This window comes from Gorilla gorilla, chromosome 4, assembly GCF_029281585.2.
Source record: "Gorilla gorilla gorilla isolate KB3781 chromosome 4, NHGRI_mGorGor1-v2.1_pri, whole genome shotgun sequence".
In the NCBI taxonomy this organism is placed as follows: Eukaryota; Metazoa; Chordata; class Mammalia; order Primates; family Hominidae; genus Gorilla; species Gorilla gorilla.
This window is the reverse complement of record NC_073228.2, coordinates 172,472,357-172,497,016: the sequence shown is the minus strand read 5'-3', so window position 1 is coordinate 172,497,016 and position 24,660 is coordinate 172,472,357. Positions and strand designations below refer to the sequence as shown.

The 24,660-nt window shown below is 48.5% G+C and overlaps 1 protein-coding gene across 1 annotated transcript in view; it reads left to right on the top strand.

Annotated features, from left to right (window-relative positions):
- Window positions 1-18,611, top strand: part of SLIT3 (slit guidance ligand 3) — a 636,316-nt gene extending 617,705 nt beyond the window's left edge. Inside the window, exons 32-36 of the mRNA XM_019028107.3 lie at window positions 573-703; window positions 11,249-11,403; window positions 13,133-13,418; window positions 14,629-14,837; window positions 18,025-18,611. Of these exons, the coding sequence (XP_018883652.3) occupies window positions 573-703; window positions 11,249-11,403; window positions 13,133-13,418; window positions 14,629-14,837; window positions 18,025-18,260 (1,017 nt within the window). The 3' untranslated portion in view covers window positions 18,261-18,611. The remainder of the gene's footprint in view (window positions 1-572; window positions 704-11,248; window positions 11,404-13,132; window positions 13,419-14,628; window positions 14,838-18,024) is intronic.
- The last annotated feature ends 6,049 nt before the right edge of the window (window positions 18,612-24,660 follow it).

Genomic DNA, 24,660 nt, shown 5'->3' with positions numbered 1-24,660 from the left:
TGAAATCCCGTCTCTACTAAAAATACAAAAATTAGCAGGGTGCGGTGGTAAGCACCCGTAGTCCCAGCTACTCAGGAGGCTGAGGCACCAGAAACGCTTGAACCCAGGAAGTGGAGGCTGCGGTGAGCCAAGACTGTGCCACTGAACTCCAGCCTGGGCCAAGATTCTGCCTAAAAAAAAACAAAAACAAAAACAAAAACTTATTATTCTACTTTATACAGAGAAACCAAAGAAGGGCCTGAACTTGGGCGGGATCATGTTATGCACCAGAGGGAGAGGGCAGATTAGAGTTCGGGCCTCCTGACATACATTAATATATGAACATAGTGGTGCACAGTAGGCACTCAGTAAAAATGTGTTGAACTGGTTTGCTCAGTCAGCACTTGCTGAGGTGTAAGTCTAGGCCTTACCTTCTGGGGATTTACCGACTAGATGGAGGAGGAAAGATGGACATGAATTTAGACGCAGCACAGATTCAGAAGCTGCTGCCTGGAAGAGGGCTCTGTGAGATGGGCAGGGAAGGTTCAGTCTCAGGTAAGCCCTTACTAACACACCCCAGCTGCTTTCTCCAGGTGGCCACTGACAAGGACAACGGCATCCTTCTCTACAAAGGAGACAATGACCCCCTGGCACTGGAGCTGTACCAGGGCCACGTGCGGCTGGTCTATGACAGCCTGAGTTCCCCTCCAACCACAGTGTACAGGTAAGGGCCTCTCTCCCTCCTGACCCACTGTGTGTTCCTCCGCATCCTTCTGCCTCTGGGCCTGCAACTCAGAAGGGGGATTCAGGAGAACTCGGGTGTCCCTTCTCCCCGCCCCTACCACGCACATGTGCTCACACACACACTTCCTCCTCACCGAGTGCTGAGTGGGAGGGAGAAAGGCGTGTCAGAGGAAGAGGCAGAGGAAGGCAGGCCCGCAGAGGGGAGGTGACGCCTCATCACCATAAGATAAACAGGCAGCTGGCTACTGTGTGGGAGTGCCCGCTGCCGTGGGGACGAGGCTGCTTAATGAGGTGCCCTTTTCAAAATGTCATCTTAATCTTTTATTAGTTTAAGAAAGACACCAGGGCACAATTAGCATGCAACTCAAGGGGAAGAAACTCAAGGGCACGGAGGGAGCAGGGCCACCCCTTAGGTGACTTTCAAACCATCCTGAAGGGCAGCTTTTCCTAAACTTCAGCCTCTCCAGCAGCCACCCTGGCTTGTGTGTGATGGGTGTGGCAGCTGGACTTTCACTTCAGATGCTGCCTTACAGCAACTTTCAACTGCTCACTTTCTTTTTTTTTTTTTTTTTTTTTTGAGATGGAGTTTTGTTCTTTTGCCCAGGCTGGAGTGCAATGGAGCAATCTTGGCTCACTGCAACCTCTGTCTCCCAGATTCAAGCAATTCTCCTGCCTCAGCCTCCCTAGTAACTAGGATTAATTACAGGTTCATGCCACCATGCCTGGCTAATTTTTGTATTTTTAGTAGAGATGGGATTTCACCATGTTGGCCAGGCTGTTCTCGAACTCCTGACCTCTGTGATCCACCCGCCTCAGCCTCCCAAAGTGCTGGGATTACAGGTGTGAGCCACAGCACCCAGCCAACTGCTCACTTTTTGCATATAGCTGCTCCTTAAGGAATGAACATCTGGGGAATCACAGATATGCTAGTTGGATATGTTAGATTTTTTTCAGCTTCTCAGTAAAATAAATGCTAAATATTAAAATAAAAATTTAGTTATAAATATTTTTATAATAGTAATAAAAATGACTACTAAAAGTTAAAAATGTCTGTGTTACACCTAAAATCATGTCAAACTACCAGTAGAAGGAGAGCCAAACCTTAGGGGAGCCACAGTACAAAAGAGAGGCCACACTGTCCCCTCAGAGGCAAGAGCACATTTCACAGGGATTGGTGAAGAGCTGCAACTTTCAGACTTTTTTCCCCCTGCTAACTAAATCTTTTCTTCCATTAAAATCTTATATTAAACTTAATAATTGTAAATACTTAGAAGCAAAACCGCCCTGCAGTGTTGAAGCAAAGATCCCCCCTCCACACACACTGTTGTCAAGGCCCCTGATAAATCATCCAACAAACCCAATTTGAAAGCCATTGGTTAAAACCAGTGGTTTTCAAAGTGTGGTCCCCAAGGCAGCAGCACCAGCATCACCTACAGACATGATAGAAATACACATTTTCAGACTCTACCCCAGAACTACTGAATCCAAAACCCTAGGGGTTGGCCCCAACACACCTGTGCTTCAGAGATCCTTCCAGGTAATTCTAATGCACAAGTCTAGGAAACACCAGTTTCCACAGGAAAACTTCCTGCAGAAAGAGCAGTCTGAGTTGGGCCTTGAAGAAAGGGAAGAACTTGTGAGAGCAGAGAGAACAGGAGGGCAAGCCATGCTGGGAGGTCAGCAAAGACAGACGAGGAGCAAAGAAAAGGGTGTTGACCAGAGCAAGAGGCTCCCGGTGGAAGGTGGATAAAGACCAGGCAGGTTAGGACAGTTGGGCACAGTGGACACCAGAAGAAAGAGCTCACCCTGGTGGTCTCCCTAGAGCCTGGGCCGCCTAACATCTGTGTCCCTGGAGCCACAGGTCCTGGCCAAGTGGAGAGGACAGAGAGCCAAGGAGGCAGGGCCAGGGCAGCCTGTGAAGCATTTGCTATCACATAAATCCAGATGTGAACAAGTGATTCAGCCTCTTTGTGCCTCAGTTTTCCCCCCTCCCCCTTCCCATGTAATGTGAGCAATAGCAGGATGTACCTCTTAGGGCAGTCACTGAGGGTTGAAATAACACTGGAGGAAGTGCTTGGCAAATTAAGCCTTTACACAGACATGTCAAGGACAGAAGGTGAAAGCCAGGCTTCCAGAAGCAGCTGAGCCCTGCCCTGAGCTGGGGGCCTTCCCAAACAGAGCCCAGCCTTTGCCCTCTGCTGACGTTAGCTGTCAGGGCTGGTGATTTGGTAGAGGGCTGGTGTGGGTGGTAGGAGTGTCGCAGCACTGTGCTGAGTTATGAAATGGAAAGTCAGAGAATTGCTGTCCAGAAGCTGCTGTCAGGGAGCCATGAGTTTGAGCAGGTAGGTGGCCCTGGAGAGACACCAGCCATGGGGAAACCAAGCTAAGGATGCCCTGGCACTCCTGGCCTAGATCTTCATGCTGAGCCTGTAACAGATCTTTAGTACCCTTCATTCAGTTTCCAATCCTCAGGGGCCCAAGGCTCTAGCAATTCCAGATTAAAATGATTTTGCTTCCAAACACTTTTCCCTGAGGCAGCCCTATTTCTGTTGCCATTAGTACACTCTCACTCATTCCACATCTACCAGGCCCCATGTTTGGGCCAGACCCTGGGCTAGGTGCAGGGGCCACAGAGCTAAACAAACACAGTCCAGGGAGGAAGACACACATATCAACAAGCAGTGGTTCCACAGCAGAATCAAATCATTCTCACTGAAGACACTGGTGTCATGCTACAGGAACACCAATGATGAAGCAAAGTTTTTTTGTTTTTTGGGTTTTCTTGGAGACAGTGTCTCACTGTGTCACCCAGGTTGGAGTGCTGTGGCATGATCACAGCTCCCTGCAACCTCCACCTCCCAGCCTCAAGTGATCCTCCTACCTCAGCCTCCTGAGTAGCTGGGACTGCAGGTGTGCATCACAACGTCTAATTTTTGTTTTTTTCTGGAAGAGACAGGGTTTTGTCATGTTGCTCAGGCTGGTCTTGAACTCCTGGGCTGAAGCAGTCTGCCCACCTTGGCCTCGCAAAGTGCTGGGATTACAGGTGTGAGCCACTGTGCCCACCAGGAGCAAATATTTTTGCTTGGAGGACCTTGGAGGAGGAGGTGGTGTTTGAGCTGAGACATGACCTGTGCCTCAGAATCATTTTCTCAGGCTGAGCAGCGAGGAAGCCCTGGGGAGGAGGAGGCCCCATCAGCCTGCATGGAAGCCACGTGGGAGGGCTGGGGTTAATGGAGGGCACAGGCTGAGCTGACCAGCAGCTGAGGGGGCCAGGAGGCCAGTCCAACCACAAAAAATGAGATCTCCTCCTCAGCATCAGTACAGTAACCTCTAGCCACCCAGGAAGGCCACCTTGGCCTCAGGGCCAGAGTCAGGGAGCCCAACCAATGCTATTCTAACTTGGGGAGTTGGCAGCCACCAGCTTTTGGCTCACTAAGGCCCACTGACCAGCTTTAGAATGAGGATGTCAGCCTGGGTTCCCAGCAGGGACCTGCAGGCTAGATTCCATGGTCTCCATTCTGTCCATGCCTGATGTCGTTCATCTGCACAGCCATAATCACAAATGGTGATGAGGGCACATGAAGATTTTATTCCAGGCCCCAGGGCAAATACACAGAAAAGCCCACCTGAGCCCCTCCTTGCCCCAGAATGGGGACAGACTTCACTGTTCCTTGGCACTGAGACTTGCGAGAAGGCCAGACTCACATGCCAGCAAGGCCAAATGGCCACATAGGTAACAGACATGGGGAAAATGGGCTGGAGTCCCCATAGGGAGTGGTGGGGGCTACAGTAGCCTAAAGGGTGGAGCCCCATCCAAAGGAGTGGCTGACCTCAGCTCCAGCAGACACTGCCATGTGGGAATACAGATTATCAAGAGAAGCGGGAGCACCGGGGTTTCTATGTGAGATATCTAAGTTTTTGAGTGTTGGCCATTTTAAAACACCGCGTGGGTGTGGTCTTTGAATGTAATGCAGTGCATGCTCTCTGAGTCTTGATTTCTACAATCCTATCCACTGCCAAGGTCTTTGTCTCATTGGATCCTCACTCCTGTTTTAGGGATGAGAAGCCTCATGTTAGAAGCCCAGTAAGTGGCAGAGCTAGGATTTAAATCCGGGTCAGGTTTCCACCCAAACCAGCTCTCCCACCGTGCTGGCTCCGGGACATGAAAGACAGAGCCGAGGGAGCGTGGGCTGTGCTACAGGAGTAGGGGGTTGCTGCAGTGGGGCCTGAGGTCTCCGCTTGCTGCCTACCCGAAATCCCAGGAACTTTTTGTTACTGTGAGGCTCTATCGCCACCTAGTCGTCACGACTCAGCATTCAGGTTAGAGCAACCAGCACCTAGAGGAATAACAAACCCTTCCCTCCCTCAAGTCCCTTAAGACTTCAGGCTGAACACCTAAAGTCTCTGAGCCTTAAGTCTTTTATTTGAAAATGGAGGAAAAAGTGTGCCTCCTTCCTGGGGGTTGTTAGGATTAAATAAGAGAATGCAAGTTAACTGCTTAGCATAGGGTAGCACAATGCCTGGCCTCTACTAAGGGATTAACACGTATCCACCATTATTATTAAAAGCAAAAGAAAGCCAGGCATGGTGGCTCACGCCTGTAACTCCGGCATTCTTGGAAGCCAAGGCAGGAGGATCGCCTGAGCCCAGGAGTTTGAGAGTATCCTGGGCAACATATTCAGACTCCATCTATGCAAAAAATAAAAAATCACCCAAGCATAGTAGTGCACATGTATGGTCCTAGCTACTTGAGAGGCTGAGGCAGGAGGACCACTTGAACCCTGGAGGTCAAGGCTGCAGTGAGCTGTGATTGCACCACTGCACTGCAGCCTAGGTGAGAGAGCAAGACCCGATCTCAAAAAAAATAAATAAAAGCAAAGGCAAAAAGGCCATGGGCCACTCTGGCCAATGCCTGTGGTTATGCCAGTTCCAGGCAGGATGCATCCAGCCCCACCCTGACAACTCCAGAGCTCTCCACCTCCCACTTGGCACCAGTTCAGTCTGGCCCAGTAGATAATGAGGAAGACCCTCAGAGCCCCCTTCTCTCCCCTGAAATCCTTAAATATCTCTCCAGGAGACTAATCACTGGGGCTTGGGACCACTATATCATCATTTCTTTTAGTGTGAACCTTAGATTGTTACTATTTTTTCCTTTTTTTTTCTCTACTTTTGTCACAGTAGAGCTATTTTCCCATTATTTTGTTTCAAAGGCTAAGATTTAATAATGATTTTTGTTTGTTTGTTTGTTTGTTTGAGACAGAGTCTCGCTCTGTCGCCCGGGCTGGAGTGCAGTAGCGCGATCTTGGCTCACTGCAACCTCCACCTCCTGGGTTCAGGTGATTCTCCTGCCTCAGCCTCCCGAGTAGCTGGGACTACAGGCACCCGCCACCACACCCGGCTAATTTTTTGTATTTTTAGTAGAGATGGGGTTTCACTATGTTGGCCAGGCTGGTCTCGAACTCCTGACCTTGTGATCCGCCTGCCTCAGCCTCCCAAATCCCCAACAGGGATTTGTCAGGGAGAATTCAAGGATGTAATCCCAAAGTGCTAGGATTACAGGTGTGATCCACCATGCCCGGCCTTGATTTTTTTTTTTTATTTTTTAAGGCAAGTAGAAATGGAGGCATCCTGACTTAGGGATGCTGGTAAAAAGCCAGAGCCTTTAGCACTGCCTACCCTGAACCTCCCATAATGGGAGGTTTGGATTTGGATTTGGAAGCAATCCTGACTTTGAACCTGAGTTCCAGCACTTCTTAGCAGTGTGGCCCCTATCAGGTTACTTAGCTTCCTTCCCTAAAATGGGACTCACAAGAGTCCCCTCGTCAGAAATGGGAATGAGCCAGTGGGAGTATACAGAGCCCTGAGTGGCTCAAAGCCACTCAAAGCCCTGGGTGGCTGTAAGTTTGCCAAATCCATAGGCAGGTTTTTCCAGGGCCCACTAACCTACTCCCCCACCCCCATTGCTGCCACACCCAGCTCCAGCAAGCCCAGAGTAAGGTCAAGGAGTCATCATTTCCACCTTTCACTGAGCACTTGCTAGGTGTCACAGGCCACGTATTGCCCATTAAAACCAGTGTAGGGCCAGGCACGCTGGCTCACGCCTATAATCCCAACACTTTGGGAGGTCAAGGGAGGAGGATCACGAGGTCAGGAGTTCAAGAACAGCCTGGCCAACATGGCAAAACCCCGTCTCTACTAAAAATACAAAAATTAGCCGGGGATGGTGGTGGGTGCCTGTAATCCCAGCTACTTGGGAAGCTGAGGCAGGAGAATTGCTTGAACCAGGGAGGTGGAGGTTGCAGTGAGCTGAGATCACGCCAATGTACTCCAGCCTGGGCAACAGAGTGAGACTCCATCTCAAAAAACAAAAACAAAACAAAAAACAGTGTAGGCCGGGTGCAGTGACCTGTAACCCCAGCACTTTGGGAGGCCAAGGTGGGAGGATGGCTTGAGCCCAGGAGTTCAAGGCTGCAGTGAGCGATGATTGCACCACTACATTCCATCCTGGGCAACAGAGCAAGACCCCTGTCTCTTACTAAAAACAACCAAAAAACCAATGTTGTAAAATGAGTATAAAACTCATTGAATAGAAGCAGAAACAGGGGCTTACAGAAGTGATATGACTTGTCCAGGGTCCCTCAGCTGGCAGGCCCAGTGTGATCCCAGATCTCTCTCCACAAAGCATGACCTGGCTGAAGGCTATACCTCAAGCCTACCTAGGATTCTCCCATGTGGGCATCAGATGAGGCCCTCCAGGAAGCCCAGCACTGGGGCACTGCAGAACCTAGCACTTTGTCTAGGGCAAGAGCCAGTGACCACACAGCCCTCTCTGATCTGTGGCTTCTGCCAGACCACTGTCTCCAGGCTGGGTACCCCTGCAGGCTATTCACCAGCACCTGGCATGGCAGGAAGGGAAGAAGGAGTTGGGCCTGGAGCCAGCTGCCAGGCAGGAGTAGGTGGTATGTGTTCGCTGTGTCTGTGTGTGTGTATCTATAACGGGAAAACAGCTGCCCTGACTCCCTGAATCATAATGTTGGAAGTGAGTGCCTGAGCTGCAGTCTCTTGACAACTCCCTTTCTGACAGGTGGCTGCCCAGCATCTGTTGACACACCTCCAGGGTGGTGAGCTCATTTGCATCCAAACAGCATCCATTTCTAGGACGCTGTGGGATATACCTGCATATTTTTGCATGTGTGGTTAGACAACTGTGTGAGGGCTCAAGGTCACAAGTTTATGGTCTCTGCACGGGGCCCTCCCTCCCCTTCCTGCTTTTACCAGCCCATCTGTAGGATCAGAGGCCTCTGCCTTGCCCTCAGCTTGCAACTTGGAGCGGCTGGAGGCTTCTGAAATAGAAATAGCTCTACCTTCATAGGGCTTTTTAGCTCCCCATCACAAAACCAGATTCCTCAGTGGACTCTTTTACCCACCACTCCACCTCCCACTACCCTATCTCTTGGCTAGACCTTACACTGATAAGTTGTCATTTACTTTATAGGAAAGGCTAAGGAAAATGGAATGGAAGCTTTGTGAGTGCAGTTACCCTATCTTCCCTGTTTGTCACTGATCCACAGCACCCAGGACGAGGTGGCCCATAGCAGACACTTGGTGGGTGGGCGGATGAAGGGTAGATGAAGGGTGGGTGGATGGATGGATGGATGGATGGATGGATGGATGGATGCATGCATGGAAGAGAGTAGATAAATAAGTAGGTGGGTAGGTAGAGAGATGGATAGGTGGATGGATGCAGAGGAGGGTGGGTGGGTAGATGAAGGATGGATGGATGTGATGGGATGAATGGATGAAGAGGGTAGATAAGTAGGTGGGTGGGTGGAGAGATGGATAGGTGGATGGATGGAGAGGAGGGTGGATGGATGAATAGGTAGAATAGATGGAAAGGAAGTATGGATGGTTGAATGGATGGGTGGATAGTTGGATGAATGAGTGGGAGGAGAGATTTCCCAATGGATTTGAGTGGGTCCTAGGCTCCTGCATGTCCTCTGCCATCACTTTCTCCCAGGGATCAGCACTAGAACAGGGATCACTAGCTTTGCAGGCAATGGTCCTTGTTAGTCTTCTAACACTAAAATAACTGCTCACATTTTCCCAGTAACTGACAAAGCACTTTTTTGTTGTTGTTGTTGTTTTAAGAAATAGGGGTCGTGCTATGTTTCCCAGCCTGAACTTGAACACCTGGGCTCAAGTGGTCTTCCTGCCTCAACCTCCCAGCTTGTCAAGTAACTAGTGATACAGGCACATGCCAGCATGCCTGGTTACAAAGCACTTTCATGTACCCTCTCTTATTTTATTTGAACATCACAATAGTTCTGTGAGGTTATTATCCCCCTTTTACAGATGAGGAAACTGAGACTGGATGTTCTATTCCTATGGTTGGTTATGGTTCCATCCAGCAGTAAGGGGCTAGAATGGACTCTGTTTTCTTCACTATACCCCAATTTAGCCTGTCTTCTCCCAAGCATTTCTCTTGCCTTTTTGGCTGCTGAGATTTCTAAATCTGAGTTAGTCACTGAAATGGTCCCTGCCTGCCTAATCAGTGCCACCCCCTGCTGGGATCCTCTTGTTGGAGCCAACAGGGATTTGTCAGGGAGAATTCAAGGAGAGAGGGAGCCTCCATATGTATCCCTGATACCTGATACCTGAATAGATAAGACAGAGCTCAGTCTACTCCTCAGAGAGCTTCAGGGAAGGAAGAGGTGTCACATTCCCCAACTCCCATCATCTCCCACCACTGTTCCCTCCCAGCCCCCGCCGAGGGTGGAGCGCTGGAAAGAGCACAATTTGGGAGTCAAAAGTGTTGCCTACAAATTCTGTCTCTTGCCTGTACTAGCTGGGTGACCTCAGGTAAATCACTTAACCTCTCTGGGCCTCGGTGTCTTCATCTGTGAAATAGGATATCTGGCACCCACTTCATAGAATTATTGTAAGGTTCAAATAAATGAACCACTTAGCACCATGTCTGGCTCATCTGGGCCCTCGGTGAGTGGCTGTTGGCCCTGTTAGAGACAGCATGGGCAAGTGGGATGTGCACACTGAATATCCCATAACCAGCCAGGCACGGTGGTTCATGCCTGTAATCCCAGCAGTTTGGGAGGCCGAGGCAAGTGGATCACGTGAGGTCAGGAGTTCAAGACCAGCTTGGCCAACATGGTGAAAACCCCATCTCTACTAAAAACATAAAATTAGCTGTGTGTGGTGGCATGAGCCTGTAATCCCAGCTACTTAGGAGGCCGAGGCAGGAGAATTGCTTGAACCCAGGAGGCAGAGGTTGCAGTGAGCCAAGATCATGCCACTGCACTCCAGCCTGGGCGACAGAGTGAGACTCCATCTCAAAAAAAAAAAAAAAAAAAAGTGAATATCCCATAACCAAAATGTTTGGGACCCAAAGTGTTGAATACTTGCATTATGCTGGTTCAGCATCTCTAATCCGAAAATCTGAAATCCAAAATCTTCTAATGAGCATTTCCTTCAAGCATCATGTGGGCACTCAAAAAGTGTGGGCTTTTGGAGCTTTTCAGATTAGGGACATTTGACCTGAACCTCAGTTCAAATCCTTGCTCTATGACTTACCAACTGTGGTGCCTTAGGTAAATTCCTTAGCCTCCCTGAGCTACCGTTTCCTCATTTCTGTAGTGGAGATAACAAACTTACCTAGCATGAGTATTATAAGGCACTATTTCCCCAAACGTGGCGTGCATACCACTGGTGGTACATGAGGTGACCTTAGGGGGGACAATAGCAAACTATTGAAATTTTAACTGTGAGAGAGTTTGTTTTATATGTACTAGAAAAAAATATAAAAATCACATCAAAACTATTTTTTAGAACAATGCTAACCTTTATCCTTACTGATATTTAAGGGGGAAATTGGGCAATTGAAAAGAACGAGCGTATTGAGTAAATAGTGGTCCAGGCAGCATGCAGATAGAGCAGGAATTGAGAAGGTGGTCTGGGAATGGAGTTTGCTTAACTCTATGAAATAATAGAAAAGAATACAAATAATGATAGCCAAATGCAGTACCTGACCCTAGACTAAATCTTGGACTGGAAGGAAATAAATGCTGTAAAGGACAGTATTGGGTCCAATGCAGAATTGGAATACAGATAATAGACTAGATAACAGTGTGGTATCCATGTTAAATTCACCAAAGTTGACAACTGCACTGTGCTTATATAAGAGAATATCTCTGTCCTTAGGAAATGCACACTGAGGTATCTAAGGATAAAGGGCTGTAATGTATGTAACTTACCTTTAAATGGTTCAGAAATGTGTGTGTGTATACATACAATGCAGAGAGAAAACCATAAGCACATTGGAGTAATGGAAGAAACTGGGTAATAAGCATCTTCTGTACTGTTTTTATTTTTGCAACTTATGTAAGTTTAAAGTTATTTCCAAATAAAAAGTAAAACAAAATGTAAGCAATGCAGGTCAAGTCCACAGCGCAGGGCCCAGCCACGGAAGGCACTTAGTGAACTCTCCGGCTTTCTCCCCTTCTCTACTGGCCAGCGTGGAGACAGTGAATGATGGGCAGTTTCACAGTGTGGAGCTGGTGACGCTAAACCAGACCCTGAACCTAGTAGTGGACAAAGGAACTCCAAAGAGCCTGGGGAAGCTCCAGAAGCAGCCAACAGTGGGCATCAACAGCCCCCTCTACCTTGGAGGTAATGCCCTCTTTCCCTACCACCTCTACCTCCCTCTGGCCCTCTGTGCTCCAGTACAGAAACCCAGGCCACTGCCAAAGCCAATCAGGGAAGGCTTCCTGGAGGAAGGGACAACGAAGCTGATCTCTAAAAGGTGAATAAGCACTAGCCAGGCCATGGAGAAAAGAGAATCTGGGACAGGTGCTTGGAAAGGAGAATCTGGGACAGGTGCTTGGAAAGGAAAAAGAACAGGACTCCTGGAAACTACACGTTGTGACGGGGAAGGGTGAGAAGGGGGAGGCAGGAGATGGAAGCAGGGTCTAGGCTCTGCTGAAGTCTGCCGGCTTCAGGTCATATTCCCTCTGCTCTGCCACCTCCTCAAACCCTCGGAGGTTCAATTAATGAATGTAGAAGAATTTGAGATTAAAATCAAAGGCCAAAAATGGAAGTAGGCCAGGTGCAGTGGCTCACACCTGTAATCCCAACACTTTGGGAGGCTGAGGTGGGAGGATCACTTGAGCCCAGGAGTTGGAGGCCAGCCTAGGCAACACAGTGAGACCTCATCTCTACAAAATATTTAAATTAGCTGGGCACAGTAGTGAGCACCTGTAGTCCCAGCTACTTGGGAGGGTGAGGCAGGGGGATTGCTTGAGCCTGGGAGGTTGGGGCTGCAGTGAGCCATGATTGTGCCACTGCCCTCCAACCTGGGTGACAGAGTGAGACCTTGTCTTTAAAACAACAACAACAACAACAAAACACAAAAAAGTAACCATCAGTTAGGCAGACTCTGGGCCTGAAATGCAGCCCCTGCACTGATAGTTCTCATGGGGTTAAGTGTAAAAAAAGCTACCAAAACTGCTCGTTCAATCCTAAGATTCCCAAGACTTTACCCAGAGTCCACCTGCAGAGACTAGCACGGGCCCAGAAGAGGGTGTTGTTAATGGGTGGTTCAGATGTAGGGAGGCCAGGGAAAGCTCTGTGCCGAGGGCAGCCCCAGAAGGGACACCACTTATCCCTGGAGGAGGACCGTGCCCTGTGCCCCACCTGCTCCAGGTGCACCCAGAACGGAACTGGGTGCCCTGCTTCCAGGCCAGTCCCAGGCTCTCAACTGTAGAAGGTAGGCAGGGAATGGTGTAGAAGGGGAGCGAAAATACAAATTATTGAAAAGCAAATTAGGTCTTTACTAACAGTCTCTTGAAGATCCTGAGAAGAGGGGTACACCGCACATAAGGCAGCAAACTGGTCTAAAAACCCTGAACCCCAAAGTTTCATTGATCAAGCAGCTCCCCAAAACCTTATCTTATCTCCTCAGCTGTAGCTCACCTGCCCTGGGTTCTCTTGTGAGGCCTGGATCAAAGGGCTGAGGAGCCTGGTAGGGACAGCAGGTTATTTGGTGTACTTGCTTATTGGGGGGAACGGTCTCCTCAGTTCAGCCAGTGGGATCATAGGGCAATGGGTGACCAGATCATCTCATTTTTTCTAGGGAAGTCCAAGATACAAATTTTTATGGGAAATTTTCTAATATCACATATTGGCAACAAATTCACGTTTTTTTAAGGAGTCCCAGTGCAGGACCAAGGATGCACATTCCCATATGGAGGAGGTCCGAGGTTTTGGCCCGTTAACCTCGTTTGAACAGCAGAGGCCCAGAGTTCTAGCCATGAATGTGTGAAAAGTGCTTTTTCACTCCGAGGACAGCAGGGTGGCAGGGGAGGGTCTTCAGGCCACTGTCCTGGCTCCCCTCCCACAGGCATCCCCACCTCCACCGGCCTCTCCGCCTTGCGCCAGGGCACGGACCGGCCTCTAGGCGGCTTCCACGGATGCATCCACGAGGTGCGCATCAACAACGAGCTGCAGGACTTCAAGGCCCTCCCACCACAGTCCCTGGGGGTGTCACCAGGCTGCAAGTCCTGCACCGTGTGCAAGCACGGCCTGTGCCGCTCCGTGGAGAAGGACAGCGTGGTGTGCGAGTGCCACTCAGGCTGGACCGGCCCACTCTGCGACCAGGAGGCCCGGGACCCCTGCCTCAGCCACAGGTCAGTGTCCCAGGAGCCCTGGCTGTGTGCTCGGGCTCCCAGAATGGCCTCAGTCCCTACCCCACCTGAGAAATAGGCACTACTGGAGGCTGGAGGAGTTGCAGTCAGACCGCAGATAGGATCTGTGTAAGTGTAACTGCTTAAGAGGTCAAGAAGCTGAGCTTACACATCTGAGCAGCCAGACCTGCTTGGAGGGATCAGCATAAGACGGCCCTGCTCAAAACACTAGTCTCTGCCAGGTGGCCTTTAGAACCTGTCCAGAGCCACAGTAAGCCCCCACTGTCTCTGTGGGAATTTAAAAAGGCATCCACATGGGCAGACTCAGCCTGTGCAAGGCACCAGGTGTATATAACCACACATCAAACCACATTTAATAGTTTAAGCAACTACTCATTCAACAAAGATTTACTGAGGTCCTACTACGTGCCAGGCCTCATGCTAAATATAGGAGATCCAGTACTGTCAGTGTTAAGAAACCTGAATCAGCCAAAACTAACACCAGAGCCAACACTGGAAATGTGGTTGGCTAAACCAGTCAGGAAATGATTTTTTGGATCAGGAATAAGGGACAGCTATAAAGGGTTTGAGCTTCTTGTGTTGCTCTTGAGCATATGTGTGTGTGTGTTTGACTCTGTAATATGGATCCTGGCTCTGCATGTCATCTCAATAGGGGCAGTGGTGCATCATGATTCAGAATATAGGCTTTACCTTCATTTTTTTTCCATAGGTGAAATGTACTGCATAGGAGCAGCAGACAAGAGGTTATGATGGAAATTCAGAGCAATACAATACTGGGTGTAAAGCACTTAACACAATTCCTGGTACATAGCCAGTGGTACCTGCTGGTAGTAGTGGGGTGGTAGTAATTCTTATTTAAGATGGTAAAGCAATTAAAATGTTTAGAGAATGGCTAGATTCTTTCAAGCAGTTGTTTGCTACTTGGCTGCATGAGGTGTGTGTAAATCAGCAAGCCAGCCTCTGCTGTGGTCACAGCTCACAGTGGACACTGGGTGACACTCGCAGGCTTCTGGCTGGTTGGCCAGGGGAACCAAGGTGGTTAAGAAAAGAGATGCTCAGCCTAGGAAATAGAGAAAGCTATTGGACTGTACTCAGCTCTGGGTCCCATGGTCCCTGGCTGGGTGGACAGAGGGAGTCCCCAGCAGCACCAACTCTGATCCAGTTCCCTTCTCATCCTCCTCTCTGCCCCTAGCTGCAACCATGGAAAATGTGTGGCAACTGGGACCTCATACATGTGCAAGTGTGCCGAGGGCTATGGAGGGGCCTTGTGTGACAACAAGAATGACTCTGCCAATGCCTGCTCAGCCTTCAAGTGTCACCATGGGCAGTGCCACATCTCAGACCAAGGGGAGCCGTATTGCCTGTGCCAGCCCGGCTTTAGCGGCGAGCACTGCCAACAAGGTGGGTCTACTATGCCTGTGGGAGGGAGGAAGTGGGGGTCAGAGTTGGACTTCACATCCAGATCACCTCAGTTCCGGTTCTGGCTGTGCCACTTAAAGGCTGCATGACCTTGGTTCAGTCACTTTCTGAGCCTCAATTCCCTCAACTTGAAAACGGAGGCAATACTATACCTTCCTACTTGAAAACAGAGGCAATACTATACCTTCCTGTATCAGTTATCTAGTGCTGCATAACAACTTAGCCCCAAACCATAGCAGTTCAAAACCACAAAAAAAATTTTTTTTAGCCCACATTGTTCCTGTGGGTTGGGAATTCAGAAAGAGCCTAGCTGGGATCTCTCAGGGTTGCATTCTACACAGCCAGGGCTGCAGTTCTCTGTAGGCTAACCCAAGGCAGCAGGATATGCTTCCAATGTGCCGCACTCCCATGGCGCTGGGTGTCGGTGGGAGGTCCCAGTTCTGCCCTGCATGAGTCACTACACAGGCTCTTTGTGGGTCCTCGCGCCAGGGCAGCTGGCATGTCCCAGAGTGAACGGTCCAGAAGAGAGCAAGCCACATGTCTTATATGACCTACAATTGGAAGTCACTCACGCCATCATTTCCACCACATTGCATTGGTTACATCAGTCAGGTACATTCAGTGAGGGAGGGGACCACATAAAGGGCATCAATACCAGAAGGTGGTAGTCACTGGGGGCAATCTTGGAGGCTAGCTACTGTGCTTCTTTATAGGGTTGTTGGGAGGAGTACGTGAGATGTAAAGTTGGAAGCAACATTGTCACGATGAAGGCCAAACTGTCATTTAGAATCTGCATGACCTTGACCAGCCTGGCCAACATGGTGAAACCCTGTCTCTACTAAAAATACAAAAATTAGCTGGGCATCATGGCGGTTGCCTGTAATCCCAGCTATGCTGGAGGCTGAGGCAAGAGAATCATTTGAACCCAGGAGGCGGAGCTTACAGTCAGCCAAGATCAACCTGGGTGACAGAGTGAGACCCTGTCTCAAATCTGCATGACGTTGAGCAACATACTTGTGGTTGACTTCCTCATCTAGATAGGGCCAGGAGTGGTGGCTCACACCTGGAATCCTAGCATTTTGGGAGGCCGAGGTGCAAGGATTGCATGAGCTCAGGAGCTTGAAGCTGCAATGAATGCACCACTGTACTCCAGCCCAGGTGACAGAGACAGACCCTGTCTCCAAGAAAAAACAAAAGTGCAGATAACTCATACTGCCAAAGTTAAGATTCTAAAGCATGGACTTTTTAAAGATGAAACAAGTGTAGAAAATGGTCCTCAGTGGACCTCTGCAGGGAGAACACATGAGCAGTCTGGATGGTTCTTTTCTCCTCTTTTCCAGCTGTTGGCCCTTGAGATGCCGTGCCTTCAAAACTAATGAAACCCTAGCCACTCAGAGTGGCCCCCTGACATTGACCAGCACCACTGACATCACCTGGGAGTCACCTGGGGCTCCCAGGCCCCACCCCAGCCCTTTTGAGTCAGAACCTGCATTTTGCAATGATTCGCATATGTATCCAAGCTGATGGCATTGCTCCACAGCCTCCATCCAACCCTCCTGCCCTTACTGGGTCAGCAGAAGCCAGTTCTTTGGTCTGACCTAGTCAGAACCATCAAATTACTTATCTCGGTTAGTGGCCCCTTTATCATGTAATTTTGAGGTGAGCTCAACAAAGGAAATTATATTAATATTAAAATGGTTGTCTTACCTTGGGGGGTCTTTCTCCTGCATGGACACTGAGAAGTCTTGCTCCCTGCCACCAGGATCCCAGGCAGTCCACCCCGTGCCTTGAGGACTTTTCCACATTTTATACCTACACGAAATACTATTCTTAACCAAAACTCATTTTTAGAATGTTATTAAATAACTTATTCTGAAATAATTTCAGACTTACAGAAAAATTGTCGGGACAGTATAAACAGCTTAATCCCTTCACCCCAGTCATTAGCATGTTGCCCCATCTGCACTCCCTGTCTCTCCCCATGTTACACACGTGCACATGCACACATTGTCATTAACCTCTTTCTAATCCTTTTAACAATCTCATAATTTTAAAGACTTTTAACAACACCTGAAGCTTTAAAATGCATAAAGCTCTTTCTCCTTCACAATCGCCTCTGGTGCCCGTAACAGCCTGGGAGTTGCTGAAGGACAGGTAAATGTGTTACCATTTTTCAGACACGGAAACTGTGACTTGCTTGTCAAGGGTCATGGCTCCCTTCCTCAAGGGCCTTGCTGCAGACATTCTCCCACTGTAGTGAGGACAGTAGAGGGGTGGAAACGAAAAGCTGGGTCAGGGTCCAGAGTGTTTAAGCAGATACAGGGGTGCCTTTTCCCAGCCTGCAGTTATTTCTAGGCCTTCTGGAAAAGCTCATCCCAAAGCCTCATTAACACCTGCTTCTTATTCAGATATCAACTCCGGCTTATTTCCCAGAGAAGCTTCCCTGGCCCCTGGGCCAGGTCAAATGCCTTTTGAATACAAATGTCTTATAGCATACAAAAACATATACTGTATGTTCTTGTATGAACATCTTCCCTTTCTTTATAGCATCTACCTCAGTTTCTTTATTAAATATATTCACTTAAATAGTATCTAGACTCTAGGCCAAGAGAGACAGACTACTGGGAGTGGTGGTGACTGGGGCAAACTGGAGACTGCCTGCCCCATCTAAAGCACTCAGCTTCAGCCATCACTGCAGTGCAGTGTTGCAGGCTCAGCTCTGCCAGACCTCCTTGTTTTCAAGGAAGCCAGAAATCCAAAATTTCAGGTGAAATCTCCTGCTTTTTGAATGTTGGCATCTAATTAATTTTTAGGCACATGTAGGGCGATCAAAATTGGTCTGGGGTCAGGATTTGGCCCACAGTCTACCAGTTTGTGTCATCTAGTTTTAGTTTTGACTTTAGGTTTCTTGAAGGAAGGGACCAAGCCTGCTTTTGTCATCATTATATCCTCAGGGCTTAGGTGTAAGCCTGTCAGAGAGCCTGGTACAGGAAAGGCACCTGTTTGTAAAATAGATGGGTGGATGGAGGGGAGGGGAGGCAGATGGATGAGTGAGTAAATTCTTACGGTCTTCAGAGCACAAGTATTTCAAAGCAGCCTACCTGGGAACTGCTCATGGTCCTGCTGGCCACCTAGACCACCAATGCCCTGACTTTTATGGCCTCTGCAGAGAATCCGTGCCTGGGACAAGTAGTCCGAGAGGTGATCCGCCGCCAGAAAGGTTATGCATCATGTGCCACAGCCTCCAAGGTGCCCATCATGGAATGTCGTGGGGGCTGTGGGCCCCAGTGCTGCCAGCCCACCCGCAGCAAGCGGCGGAAATACGTCTTCCAGTGCACGGACGGCTCCTCGTTTGTAGAAGAGGTGGAGAGACACTTAGAGTGCGGCTGCCTCGCGTGTTCCTAAGCCCCTGCCCGCCTGCCTGCCACCTCTCGGACTCCAGCTTGATGGAGTTGGGACAGCCATGTGGGACCCCCTGGTGATTCAGCATGAAGGAAATGAAGCTGGAGAGGAAGGTAAAGAAGAAGAGAATATTAAGTATATTGTAAAATAAACAAAAAAATAGAACTTATTTTTATTATGGAAAGTGACTATTTTCATCTTTTATTATATAAATATATCACACCATCTGCGTATATGTACCATATAGTGAGTTATTTTTACCAAGTTTTGTGTTGTGTATTTGTTGTGTTTTTAAAAACAGCTGTTTAAAAATTTAAGAAAAAAATAGACTAATAAAAATGCTTTAAAACAAAAGGATAAGAATAAAGAATGATAGCCTGTCTGAGGAAGGAGGAAGATGTTTTCATGTTTATGAAATGGTATTATGTCGGCAGTAGACCAAGAGCTGCTCATTGAGATCAGAAAAAGGAATAAGAGGAAGAGAGGGACGGAAAAGACCTTTGTTTCTTGTTTTTTAACTCCCTTTTATTTTTCCTCCCCTAAAATTACCCAGCTTTTCGGAGTCCTGGATGTCAGTGCCCAAAATGCCCAGTTCTTCCAGGAAAAGCTGCTGAGCCCTGCCCTTCTCAGTCTCACTGTCACTCAAAAATATTACTGTCCCTGTCTGTCCCAGACCCCGCTTCAGGGTATCTGAACCCACTGGGGGACCCCTCTTCTCCTTCCTGGCTGGCCCTGGCTTCCAATCGAGGACTGACTATTGAAGTCTGCTACAGGTGTCATTTGGAACTGTCTTACCAAATTTTAAAACAGCTGCTATTTTTCCTGCTCCTCCCCAGGAGAGGGGTCTTCCTAGAGGAGGCGAGGGAAGAGAATTTCATGGTGTCTCCTCAGGACCCATGCACTGGCCCCCTCTCCTCCTTCCAGGTAATTTTTCATTGGAATGTATCCCAGTAGAGAAGGTAGTCAGCCCTTCTTGGAAGCAGAAGGCTGGGAGCCAAGTCTGCCCACAGCGCTAGATGTCCAACTCTGGAAGGTTCTTGGAGGCTCTTGTTGTAAGACAGGCCTCTGCCACCTGATCCTCCAGGTCACCATCATGATGATAGAGACTCCTTGCCCATCTGTGACACTTTCCAATGCATATCCAAACTTTACCTTATTTTATCTATGCAACCCCTGCCTCCCTGGGAAGGATAAGGGAGTAGAGCTGGGTTCACTAAGAAGGAAGTTTAGGCCCTCATAGGCTCTGGAACTTGCCTTAAGCCACACACCAGATAAGTGGAAGAGCCAGACCAGAAGTCCAGACCCAAAGCTTGAGATTCTTTCTCTAGAATGGGTGAGCACAGGTGATTCAGGCGGCTTAAATCCATCAGAGCAGCCCTGCCGGAAAAGGAAATATGATGTTTTTTCCTGCTCTTGTTCTGCCTTGCTCACTCCTCCTTCTCCCTCCCCAGTATCTGGAAAAATTCTGGAGACCAGGGCTTATGCATCTAGGGAAAGTGACCAAGGGCAGCCTATCCAGCCTCTGCCTCCATTCCTGAAGGGGACTTCCCTGCCCCTGTTTCTTTCCATGTCTCTCCCTCCCTCACTCCCATTTGCCCCCTTCCACCCCATCAGGTTAGCCACATATCTTCCAGGGCTCAGCTGTTCACACCAACTCCCTGGCTCTTATCATCCATCCCTCCTTCCCCCAGGAGCTTCCACTGTAGGACTTTCAGGGAGAAGAGTTTGGAAGTCATTGGACCTTTCAGCCCTCAGGTTCCCTAGAGGAGCGTAGTTGATCTGTGAGTACCAATGGTGGGCCAAAGACGCAGGGAATAATGAAGGGAGAAAGAAAAGAAAGGAAGATGGAGGAAAACGAGGCAAGTGGAAGAAGAAGGAAGGAAAGAAGGAAGGGAGGGAGGGGATGAAGAGAAGGGAGAGAGGGATATAGCTGAGGAATTTATCTAAAAATGTGCATGTAAATCTCCATTATGTTCCAGGTACTGTGCCTTATGATGGCTTTGTTTTTTGTTGTCATTAGAGACAAGGTCTTGCTTTGTCACCCAGGCTGGAGTAGAGTGGTTCAATCATAGCTCACTGCAGCCTCAACCTCCTAGGCTCAAGCCATCTTCCTGCCTCAGTCTCCCAAAATGCTGGGATTACAGGTGTGAGCCACTATGCTCAGCCTGTTTCAAACATTATTATAATAGCAGATTTATTTAGTACTTTATTATACATCAGATACCACTCTAATTGTGAAATAGATATATATTCATTTAATTATGGAAACAACCATGTAGTTAAAACACTATTAACTCATTTTACAGTTGAGTAGACTGAGACACAGAGAAGTTAAAGAACTTGCCCAAGAGTAAATGTCTAATAAACCGTAGAGCCAGGATCTGGGCCCAGGCTGTCTGACTCCAGAACTTGCTCACTCAACCACTAAACCATCCTGCTTCTCATGGGAAACAAACACATCCTGCCTTTGAGGATCCTACAGCCTGTGACAAAAACAGTCATAAAAATGGACAATTGCCTTATTACACAAGGAGCTCTTAAGTGGCAATATAAGCAATGAGAGTGGCTGTCCAGAGGAGGGAATTTCTAGTCCTAGGTCTTTAAGGATGAATAGGAGTTTGCCAGAGTGAGAAAGGGAATTGAACTTTCCTGGGAGTGGCCTGTTAAAAAGCAATGAGATATGGCCAGGCCTGGCTTGTTTGGGGAACAGTCAAAATCTAGGGTGGCAAGAGTATGGGAAGCACACTGAGGAGCAGAGAGAAATGGGGTAGGTAGGAACGTAGGGTTTTGACCGCAAAGAGCTGTGCATGCTAAACTGGGCCACAGGTGCCAGCAGGGTTGTTTGAGGAAGGAAAGAGCAAGACAAGCTCTGGTTTAGGAAGAGAGCTGTGGCAGCATAAAGGCCTGAAAGAGGAGACATAGCTGTCACCCAAAATGGACTTGAGAGCTCCCTGTGGTTTACTCTGTGGCTAGAAAACACTGCCGGCCAGATGGATCACAAATGTCTATGGTAGCTTAGAAGCTCTGCTCTTGAAGAGGATCCTGGGATCTGCCTAACACTCTTCCCAACCTCCATTTCCCCATCCCCACCTCCATTGCCCCATCCCCCCTCTCCCCCTAGGCAGGTGGATCTGAGCCTTATCCCACCACCAATGCCCTTGCTAGCCTCTCCCCACCCAGCCCAGAGCCTACTCAGCCTGCCATCTCAACAGCCCCACCGAGGGTCACTGGCTTCCTGGGAGGAGTCACCAGGCTGCCAGCTTTCCCTCTGCCTCCCCAAGGAACCTGAGACCTCCCTCTGCTCATCACCCTGGGCCCAATCCTGAATCCAGCCCCCATCAACCAAGACAGCAAAAGGGCCAGGTCTGTCCCTTATAATTTTGAGCCTTCTCCCTCAAGTTTGGAAGCCCTGACTTTAAGAAATGCCAAATGCAAGGACCATTAAGAAAATTCTCCCCGAAATGAGGCTCCTCTAACAAATGATGATTAAAACTCTCGCTCCTTGAGCAGTCACATTCTAGAAACAGGAAATTCCATGAGGCAGGAAGAGTTCAGTTAATTTGCTCCTGAAAAAGTGTGGTTCAGTGTTTGTGTGGTGATGTACGTGGGCTGAAGAGGCCGCTCAAGCTGTGTCCCCCCTGAGCAGGATTCAGGAAAGGGAAAAGAAGTTCTCTTCGACTCAACCAAGGGGCCGTACGATGGCCGATGAGATTATGTATTTAAAAGTTCTTTGTAAAGTGTAAACTAAAAACCTTAAATGTAAGATGCTGTTGTTATTATTACTGTTGTTGTTGCTGTTATGGACATGCCAAAAGGCCCTTGTTAGAAGACGGTTTTGCCTTTTCAATCTCATAGCAAGGAACTCAAGTCTGATGCTTCAAAAAGATGAGAAGAAGGGCAAGAAGAGGGAGAACTCCCAAGCTCAGAGGGAAAAAAAAGGTGGGGGAAAAGAGCCCCAGGGTGACCTTCAGGAAAGGCCAGGACCAGGATGATCTAACCTTTCCCTTCACCAGAGACAAAGCTATTGCCAGACTGAACCCTAAGGTCAAGCAGTCACCCACTGCCTTTGCTGGGATCAGAAGCCCATAGCAACAAGTGACCTGCCCCTCAGACTCAAGATCCCAGATACCAGAGCTGGAGGAGTCGTAGGGCATTACTGGTAGGCAGGAAAACTGAGGGTCGAACAAATGGAAGAATGCGTGATCATAGACCAAAGACACACAGATAATTAACCCCATGTGTCCACCCAGGCCAAAGTTCTTCCTGCTACCCCATAGTGGATGTCCAGGCAGATGGTCCCCACATGATGGGGAAGCTGAGGGCATAGTGTGGTTTGGTGGGACTTGTTCATGTTTTGTAGTGTGGGCTCAACAGTGCCAAAGGAAACACTAGGGAAAAGTTGGTGAAACATGCCGGCTAGCAGGACCAGTAAAGGCATAATCAGGCATTTGGCAAAGCTTGCTTTTCTAATACAATGATAGGTTCTAATAGGAAATTTTTAAAGATTTTTTAAAACAATGTTATAGTGCCACTTCCCCAGTATGGAATAAATAACATGCATTCTTTTTTCAATATACTGTCATATTTGGATGTCATTAAAATAAATGGATGAGTCACAGAGGAGCTATCAGATGCTCTCATGACTACCATAACTCAGCCCTGCTCCACGGTGTCTGCTTTATTTTTACCTCTGATTTTCAAACCCCCTGGAACAAAGATGACTGCATTCATGGGGTCTGGGGAAAGTCTGGTGTGGAATTAGATCAAAGAATCAGTTTCTTGGATCATGAAGTAAGAAAAATGGATCCAGAGTTCACCAGAACCATTGAAGAGACGACCCAACACACAGCTTAGGGTCAGCAGGGGATGTGGTCCGTATGGCCACAGAAGGTGCCAAGGGTCATGGGGAAGAAAGCCACTCCAGTTCAGAGGAAGAGAACACCCTACTGATATGTGAAGGAATATTCCTCTTTATAGGACTCCAATGCCTTATTAAATTTCTCCTTTATCAGTTCCTTCAACAAGTATTTATTGAGCATCTACTATGTGCCAGGTACTGTTCTACACATTGAGGACTCCAAAGATGATCAAGACCAAGTCCTTGTTCTCCTGGAGTTTAAACTTTAACTGAGGGGGTTTATGCCAATCAACAAATAAAGATAACACCCGATAGTGATAAGTTCACTTTCACAAATAAAGAAGAGGAGACACTCCAGAATAGCTGGGTGGGTGCTTCATGCAGTGAGGTCAAGAAGGCCTCCCTAAGGAATTGGGACATGGGGTGGGGCAAATACCAAGAAATGGAAGGGGAAGGAACCTGGCCCTGCGGTACTCACTAGATATTTGCCTTGTGTGGGTGTCATCCAAGGGAGGTGGGCAGCCCGAGCAACTTAGGAAGCCAGAGAGGATGGCCTGGGCAAGACAGCATGAGAGGGAGGGGAGGGGCAAGCAGGCCCCTCAGCCTCTCAGCCCTGGGGCATCCTCAAGGGGCTATGCACTTTTAGAAGGAGGATTGCTAAGGGTCTGGAGGCTGCCACTGGCTGGCTGGAGGTCACCCTCACTTCCCTGGCAGATGGCCTTCCATCTGCCCTGTGGAGACCCCTCTGAGAGCAAGACACTAGTGGGCAGCAGATGCACCAGGTGCTAAAAAAGGGGCTAAACTCTGTGGTCCCCAGCCGGTTGTTCCTTCTTCCCCCAGGTCTCCCTGAGCAAGACAAGGTCACACTGACTGGGGGCCCTAAGCCTCCAGCAAAGATGCTCTTGTATAGTTTTATACATTTTAGTGTGCATTTATCTGAAATAGGTAGGGAGTGGATTCTGCACTGACACACACCATGTCAGACAGCCTGGATTTTCCTGCCAGGAGAAGCTACTGCCAAGAAATCTACAGTGTCCATCTCCCATGTTTATGCCAGGAGCCCCTCCTCCCAGGTTTGGGACCTAGATGTGTATCCCTCTATCTCAAATTCCCTATTATATCAATCGATAGCAGAGATTCTCAACTGGGAGAGGTGTTGACCCCACCCAGGAGACATCTGGCAATGTCTGCAGATATTTTTGATTGTATAACTGGGGCACAGGGTGCTATTAGCATCTAGTGGGTAGAGACCAGGGGTGCTGCTAAACATCCTACAATATACAGGACAGCTCCTTGACAACAAAGAATTATCCTGCCCAAGATGTTCATAGTGCTAAGATTGAGAAACCCTGGCTTAGCCAAATCAGACCTTTCCCTGAAATACCTGGGTGGAATCACTCACAAGGAAAGAAGCAGGTTGGAGTGCTAAATAGGCAACAAATAGTGAACTTCTCAGGATGCCTCGGTTGGAATACACGGCAGGCTGGTGGTCTATACCTGTATTTAGAATACCATTGGTTTTTGTTGTTGTTGTTGTTTTGAGAC